The sequence below is a fragment of the Lates calcarifer genome, linkage group LG11 (assembly GCF_001640805.2).
Source record: "Lates calcarifer isolate ASB-BC8 linkage group LG11, TLL_Latcal_v3, whole genome shotgun sequence".
NCBI lineage: Eukaryota > Metazoa > Chordata > Actinopteri > Centropomidae > Lates > Lates calcarifer.
The window spans coordinates 3,903,524-3,911,822 of NC_066843.1; the positions used below are offsets into that span (position 1 = coordinate 3,903,524).

At 40.3% G+C, this 8,299-nt stretch overlaps 1 protein-coding gene across 1 annotated transcript; it reads left to right on the forward strand.

The window, feature by feature from the left end:
* The first annotated feature begins 1,433 nt into the window (after window positions 1–1,433).
* Window positions 1,434–3,305, forward strand: LOC108880642 (migration and invasion enhancer 1-like). The gene is made up of 4 exons (XM_018672235.2): window positions 1,434–1,597; window positions 1,805–1,902; window positions 2,053–2,129; window positions 2,241–3,305. The coding sequence occupies exons 1-4, from the start codon at window positions 1,566–1,568 to the stop codon at window positions 2,322–2,324; spliced, it is 291 nt and encodes a 96-aa protein (XP_018527751.1). The 5' UTR covers window positions 1,434–1,565; the 3' UTR covers window positions 2,325–3,305.
* Window positions 3,306–8,299: the final 4,994 nt, after the last annotated feature.

The following is an 8,299-nucleotide window of genomic DNA, read 5'->3' on the forward strand; positions in this document are numbered from 1 at the left end:
ATTGTAGAGAGAGAGGTCACACTGAAATAACACAGAGAGACTGTTCCTACCACCAGGCTCAGTTTAAATTCAAAAGTGAGTTTACAACCATGAATTTAGAAAGAAATCTGCTCAATACGTTGAAAATGATCAGAATAAAACAAATATGAGCAGGGGCTTCAGAAGCTGGAGGACTTGGTGAATGACGATCACTGTTTACTTTTCTACTTAATATTGCACTTATTACGATATTTATTCATCACTCTGACTCTGTTTGTTTCTTCCCTCAAGCTGTGTGCCCCCCTCTCTTTCTCTGTCCTCTCTCTTCATCTTTCGCTCCTGTAGTTTTTTTTTTTTTAGTTCTTATTTCTGGTCTTATAGTTTATATTAGTGCTTTACATCTCCATATGGGATCTGTATTATGCTATGTCCTCCTTCATATCTCCCTATCCTCCCCTCTCCTTCTTTCTCAACCCAAGAGGTCGAGGCAGATGGCCGTCTACCCTGAGTCCAGTTCTGCTCGAGTTTCTGCCTCGTAAAAGGAAGTTTTTCTTCATTTTTTTTACTGTTTGCTCAGCGTGGGCACTGCTGGATCTCGCTAATATTTATCATAAAGATTACAGATTAGACTGGCTCTACATGAAAAGTACCCTGAGATAACTCCATTCAGGATTGGTAGCCACCTAATAATGATGGCAATAACAATAGTAAGAGTTAATGGTGCAAGCATGTACACTTTTGTTCCTGAAAAGGTCCTTTTGGAGTCTAAACAGTGTTGGGAAATATACTTATGCAAAGCGCAGCTTTCTAACTAGTTAGAGATACTGTACATCCCATTTGTAATTTGCATTATTTCATCTTGTTTTACCAGAACAAAGCTCAAAGTGTCTCAGAAAGGCTAAAGGGAGGAGCTAAATGACTAAGCAAACCTAACAGGAAAAGCAGTGAGGGAAATGAAATGCAAATGAGAAAGAAAATTGTTATTGTAAAGCCTGACTTGTCTGTGTTCTTGATTCAGTTTGTGAATCCGGTTATTTATTCCTATTTTTAAACTGCATATTCAAATAGATTTTTATCCATGAGTGTAGAAGGGATAGTTGAGCCATTGTTCAGAGATTTGTTTAATGACTGTTTATGTTGCTTTTGTAAATCCTCTTTTATTGCCCCTTATCATTTAATTACTTTGCTGTAGTTTCCGTGCCATTCGTGATCCTACACACTCCCACCACTGGTATGTGGGCCTGAATGTTAAGTAATCCTACTCGTGACATGCGTAACGTTAGAATCATGAAGTAATGGAGTCGCCCATTTCTATTACTATTACTGTTAGATCGCTATAAAGAGCCTTTTTACACTGTATATCACCCGGGGCAGAGGACCGAAACAATTTGCTGCAGGAAATGTGCGTTTCTGATTGCTTATTTTTGGTTTCGATGTGACCAAAGTCAGCTGTATCATCTTGACGGACGTGCTGCGCTTCAAACCCCGCCCCCCTCTCCGGCTCAGCGTTTCATAAGCAGCTAACGCACCGAGTTCTGTTGTAGTGACACCACTGTAGGAGCGACAACAACAGCAACAGAGCAGCGATGGGGATCCTGACAATTAGAGTCGAATACTGGTATTTATATCTTTTATTATCCTCGTTTTCATTTTATGTAGGTTTCCAGCTCACTTCTGTCTCTGTTTGTGCCATGAGTCTCATTTTAAAAACTGTTATTACTCTACATTAGCCTCCATTAGCTAGCAGCTAAGCTAAGCTAAGCTAAGCTGTAACCTCAGAAGCACAATTACTAACTGGTTTTAAAATGTTTTTTTTTCTGTCTAGTGGCGCATGAGGTTACGAGCCCCGCTATCAGGAGCTCGCCCGGGTTGTAAAGGGTGAGTTCCCTGATGCGGATGTGTCAGGCTTCGTGGGAAGAAGAGGTAAATATTATTATTTTTAATATCAGCTGAAAGAGAAAATAATTCAACTCAACTGACTTTTGTGTGAGGGCACGTATCAGTCGTTCAGAGCTCACTCACGGAAGCACGCAGGTGATTTTATCTTATCGCTCTTTTTCATTTGTGTCTCAGGCAGCTTTGAGATTGAAGTCAACGGGCAGCTGATCTTCTCCAAGATTGAGACTGGTGGCTTCCCATATGAGGATGATGTGAGTAGCATGCACCCACACACAAACACACTGCCCATAAAATTGAAATCACAGTAATAACAGTGTCTGATTTCTGTTTATGTTTGATTGTTTGTTTATTTGCTGCCTCAGGTCATGGATGTAGTCCAGGCTGCCTACGATGGCAAACCTCTGCAGAAGATCACCAAAAGCCGGGCGCCATGCGTCATAATGTAAACCTCCCTCCGCCCTGCTTTAACATCAGCAGCATCGAGACAGGCCAGTGCAACTGTAAAACTGCCAATACCACCTCTGGTTTACCCCCAACCCACCACCACCACCCCCACCACCCCCAGCCCTTTTCCAAAACAGGCTGGGATAAAAACCTTGCTCAGTAAAACAGATGCACTGTTTCTGCTTTGATGCAAATCACCAAACTCTGCTCTGCCCTCTGGCTCCTCTCTCTGTTCCCATACTGGTGCTCCAGGCTGTTAATGATTGCTGCAGCCTAAAATGATAAAAAGGATGTGGCATGATGAATCCACTCCTGGAGTTCCCCTCCTATAGGAGCAGAGATGTGGAGAAGAAGTCAGAGTTTGAGTTGGAGGGAGCTCACTTTAATTTTCCAACAGCCTAATTGCCTAGCATTTTCTAACTGCCTAACTGTTGTTTTTTTTTTCTTCAAGTCTTTGTTTATTGATCGCACATGCAATTATCAATGAATGCAAGGACAGTGCAAAGTAGTACGTTTTCAAGTATAAAGGGAAACGCTTGGTTTATGCCTTTGCATCATTTTATGCTGATTAATATATTATTTAAGCATTTTTATGAAAGTTGGTCATTACTTCGAACACACTGATTACTGTACAGGTTGTGGATAGTGAAGCAAATATAATTTGTGGTGGCTGAATGCAGCCCAAAGCTGGCAATAGTTCTCTGCCATTAAACATATCAAATTAGTAATATTTTCAAACATTTAAGTGACTGACTGCAGTGCTGCCATTGTTCAGAGCAGGTGATCTCTCTCTTCTTTTTGTTCCTCTGTAATTTAAACTGGTCAGGTAGTAGAGCAATCATCAGCTGTGCTTCTGAAGACCACCGCCCACTGGTCTGTCAGCTCACACTAATTGGATGTCAGCTCATTTTCCACAAATCGCACTACTTTGTTAACTCCGATGTCCAAACTGAAAACTTTCAATAAAGGTAATGGTTGTTTAATTGCTGTTGTTTGTCACTTTTTCTTGATATCACTGTGTAATTTCTTGTTTTCAGCACAATGTATAGACCCACGTGCCTGATTACTTCAGTCCTAGTTGCATACAGGCATAAAAGGTATAGTATAGTATGTTTAACAGTGCACAATTACTTTTTAAGATTTCTTAACTGGGTGTGGTGATGGAGTGCAGCTCTAAAACACAGAGCTGCTCCTTTGGGTGGCTTCTATTGTTAGCTGTTGTAATGAGTCTCTTGGTAATGTTGTCCAGCAACTGCCAACAAACAAATCGTTGACACCCAGCATGAAAACAGTAGCTGATGGTGACAGGAGTTATTTTTCATCACAGTAAAAGAATGATTTTAGTCTAACTTTAAAGTCCTTGTGCTCCATATTTTGTTTAATTATTTATCAAATCCCAACTATTTTATTTAACTAAGTCTCTAGTTCACTGCTGGGGAAATGACAAAAAAACTTGAAGGGTTGTAATTCAACTTTATCATGCTCATCTTTATCAGCAGGTCAAAAAAATAAGTCACTTAGTCACAGTCATGCCGTATTTTACCTCATTGTTTACACTAAGGGGCGCCAGATTCAACAAAGACTCTCATCTCAGCATTTGGCCTCAGGCGTCCCCCTAGCGCAAAACAGAAGATAGTGTCACACTGAAGCCAAGCACAGAGAGAGAATTCAAATGTAGAGATGAGTAAGAAGAAAATTACTCCGACCCTTCAGGGTGTTTTTGCATTTTGTTGGTGTGTAGATTGATTTTAATGCAGTAAAGTAAGATTTTTTTTTTTGCAGTTTGTGGCATGAAGTTACAATTCAAATTACAAATACATGCCACAAGAATTATCAACCATGCAAATTGTTGTAATTTTGGCTTTTTTAGCCTCTGAACTGAGAACATGCTGAAGGATAATATTGTGTATCTTTATTTTTAGAGACCATTGAGTGCAAAAATTAGATTTAGGAAGTCCCCACTCACCAATATCACTTAATATCATCACTGAAATTGTATAAATTTCACAACCAGTCTGTTAGGAATTAGTATATATTAGTATTCTGACTTGAATATTAGTTGAAATGAAGTCACAGTGACCCACACTGTATTTACCACTTGTTAATGGATGGTATGTTGGGTAGTTTAGTGTATTTCTAGGTGGGTCTTTGGTGCTGTCTCTGGCTCTGGCTCTCAGTGATAACTCACAGCAGCCTGCTTGTTGTAATGCTGATAGAGCCCATCTGTGCTGCCTTATAGTTAGTCCTCCAGTGAGAGGTTTGAAAATGTTCAGTGCCTTTAAAAAGTATTGAAGTCTGAGCTTCCAGATAGAGGAATATACACACAGCTTATCTCAGTTTAATTAAATATTCAAAGACCAACTGGCTGCACCAGAGATGATTTAGGTGTATCCCACTATTAGTAAACAGCAATTAACTTAGATCAGTTTGACATTAAAGACCTTTTTCTGCTGATCAGTGTGAAAAAAGCCACATTAAATCTACTTTGACTCAATGCTACACAGTGATAAAGCATGAAAACTTCCAGTGAATGGTTGAGTAGTTTTTATAGGCTCTGTAGCCATGTGAATTTTGGTGGTTTGTCATTGGTCCACTGACATTTTAAATGACTCTGCAGTATTATCAACTCCACATACTCAGTGTGTTTCAGCCAATTAGATTTCCCTCTCATCTTTTTTCATATCTTCTTCTTGCTGCAGGTTTTTAGCAACTAGGTTAAAAGTAGAAAACACACTGTGGCCACATGTCTGGTGCTTCATTTATGGTGCTTGATTATCACAAGGTACTCTGTCAATTATGTGCTTTGTTATTTAACACTTTTTAAAATCTTGCACTGTGTAAAACTGGATTTGGGCCTGCTATCTTGTGTGTTGTGTTCCTTTAAATTACCGCCAGATAATGTGTTGAAACTAAAGACTATGAAGATGCTATATGAAGACTATGGGAGTGTCTATACACTGTATGTTGAGACACATGGACACAGCAGATAGCTTCCACAACTGGTGATAACAGTCCTGTGCCACAGTGTTTTTTAGCGGGGGCCCACTGTCTCTCACTGTGGAGGTGTATGTATGTATTTTCTCTGTGTGGTAAATATTACTGTGGCAGGACTGCAGCACCTTAGTATGTGTATGAGTTTTATTGAAATGTTTAAATTTGATAAACAGTGTCACCCTCGGGTCAAAACATATGGGTTTACATATGTCTGAAAAACTAATGACATTCCCAAGAGCCTCAACTATACATGCTAAACATCAGCATAGTATCACTGTCACTGTGTGTATGCTAGCATCATGACATTAGCATTTAGCTCATAGGACCACTATGTCTCATTACAGTCACCATGGCTGCAGCATGACTCTTAGTCTTTAGTTTTTCTAGCTTAAATATATTACAGTGAGTTTCTTCACCATGCAATATGTACCTGCTGCAATTTAAACAATAATTTAATAGTAACACTTTATGGTTTAAGTCCCACTATTTAGCATTTGTAAGCAGTATAATACTCTACAGCTGTAAGTATATTTTAAGTGCTTGTTAATTTACAGTATTTAAATTATAACTTCTGTAAAGACATGTTTTATATTTTTACAACTGTGTTGAACTGTATTGTCATTCATTATCTGCTTATACAGCAGCCTCTGCCAATGGGAAACACTTATATCTGCCTACATTTACATTATAAGCTGTTAAAAACTATTTATTAAAAATACTGCTCTTAAATACTGAAAACTGAAGTAGAATACCATCAAGTGTGAGTGAGAGCAGCTCATTTTAGGTCAGTTTAATAGCACAAATCAATATTAAATAAAACCACAGACATTCACAGACAACACTGTCTACCTTGTTCTTATAATCACTGTGTAATTTCCTAATGCCTTCGAGGAAACTTCCCTGTTATCACATCAGTTCTTTCCCTATTTCCTTGTTAGTCTCAGCACCTGTGAAATGAAGCGTTACCTTTTCTTCTCTAAGTGTGAAATCTTTAACGTCAAACTCATGACTTGGGCTCATTCTCTGTCACGTGAGGACAGAAACTCAACTCGCATACATTGGATACTTGAAGACAAAGTGGAAAGATGCAAACTTAGATGAAGGTGGAGCCAGCGTTGTGACCCTGCAGGACCCCACTAACATCCAGCAGAGATGATGAAAGTTCCCTTTGTTTTGTGGAATTGTGTTCACAGTTTACTTGACCTGCACAAGATCTCCACACAGTGCTCTTCTTTGTGCTAAAGCACGTATGACTACACGCATTTTATAACAGGCATGCTCATATAGGTTGTTTCATCCATGCAGCCTTATTCATGACGTCCCACTGCGTCATATGGCCTCGTTGAAAGTGTGGGCTGAAATCAATTATCAGCGACACAGTGTTTGTTTTTATCTATCTCGGCCTTCACAGATGATCTTACACGTGCTATTTTCTGTCCTGCTGGTGGCTCTCTGTGAAGCTACTTTTAATTCTGACAAACCAGATCACACTGACTCACATGTGTTTTCTTTGATGCAGTGCTGTATCATTTAGGCTGACCCAGAATACTGTGGTCCCCAAACCACCATAAAAAGGGATACAAAATTACAATATTCATGCTAAATTGTGTTTATTTCTTCTGACCTATCTCCAATTTTAGTTTGTTTTGTTGTTGTTTTCTTATTAAATGCATATCTTAAAGGGCAAAGGCCTTTCATCCACCCTTTCTCATGCACACCAGTGGTGGCAGAGTTGCCATCAGGAGCAACTTGCAGTGCAGTGTCTACTAAGACACTTCAACATGTGGACAGGAGGAGCCGGGGATCAAACCACCAACCCAATATATGGGTCCCCACTCTACCTCCTGAAACACAAAAGTAAGGAATAACATGCTGCACTGAGATCTGCAGTCCAGCTATTCTTTGCTATCAGCTGTTGAAAGACGATCACTCTGAGAGGGTTTGTTTGTCGTATGACTCTAAATTGTCGTAGGTGTGAGTGTTTGTGTTTGTATATATATATGTTGGTCCTGCGATGGACTGGCGATCTTTCCAGGGTGTACCCTGCCTCTTGCCCAGTGTCAGCTGGGATAGGCTCCAGCCTCTCCGCGACCTTTAAGGATTTGTCGTAGGATTCTGCTCCTAAAGCTGATGGGAATTTCAATTTCTAGATATTGTGATTTGAGAAATACATTAGGTGTGTTGAACTAACACCTTTAACCTTTGACAAGGGCAGTTTGTCAATAAGAGACATGGAGTTTTTCTATTTTTATAGCAAGGAAACCAAAAAATCCTGCACAACACTGATCACTTTTGCTCACAATTAATTAGGAGTAAACTGAATACAAGTGGATTCTTTGGCTTTTCCTGAGTCCATTTTTGTCGCTGCCTCACTCATTCATGATATACAACACATTTGTAGTGATTGTTACTTAATGCAGTTCAGTAAGGCTTGTTGTTTCATTAACCTCTGATGTTTTCCTCGTTCACCAGTCTGCCCCTCGTCCTTGTGTCAGTATCTGTCATCAGAATGGGTTGGGCCACCAGCACCCAGCTCCACTCAGCTGGAGATGTCTCACCCTGTTGCTGCCATGACACGTCTGCTGGAGACAAACCAAGTGAGTTTCAGAGCTGAAAGTTTAAGTTAAGTTTAAGTTCAATATTTTTATCACATCACTTTCTAGAGGAGAGGAACCCCTACATCATGGGGGATTCCCTCTGTACGTAAACAAGATGACGTAGTAAGATGGGGAGTAAGATACTCTACATTGCACCCCTCTCTACCCTCTTTGCCCCCTGTGTGCCCCCCAGACAGGATGAGGTTTAGGCTGCTGGTCCATAGAGGTTCTCTTCAACGTCGCCATCTACGCTTGGACCTGGTTCACGCTGTGAGGGCGGAGCGGCCAAACTAGGGTTGGGATATCCCTGTCTCAAGGTGTCCCTGTCTGATAGGGCCTTATCTCCACCAACCCGCTCGAGGTTGCTGAGAACCTGATGGGTTGTG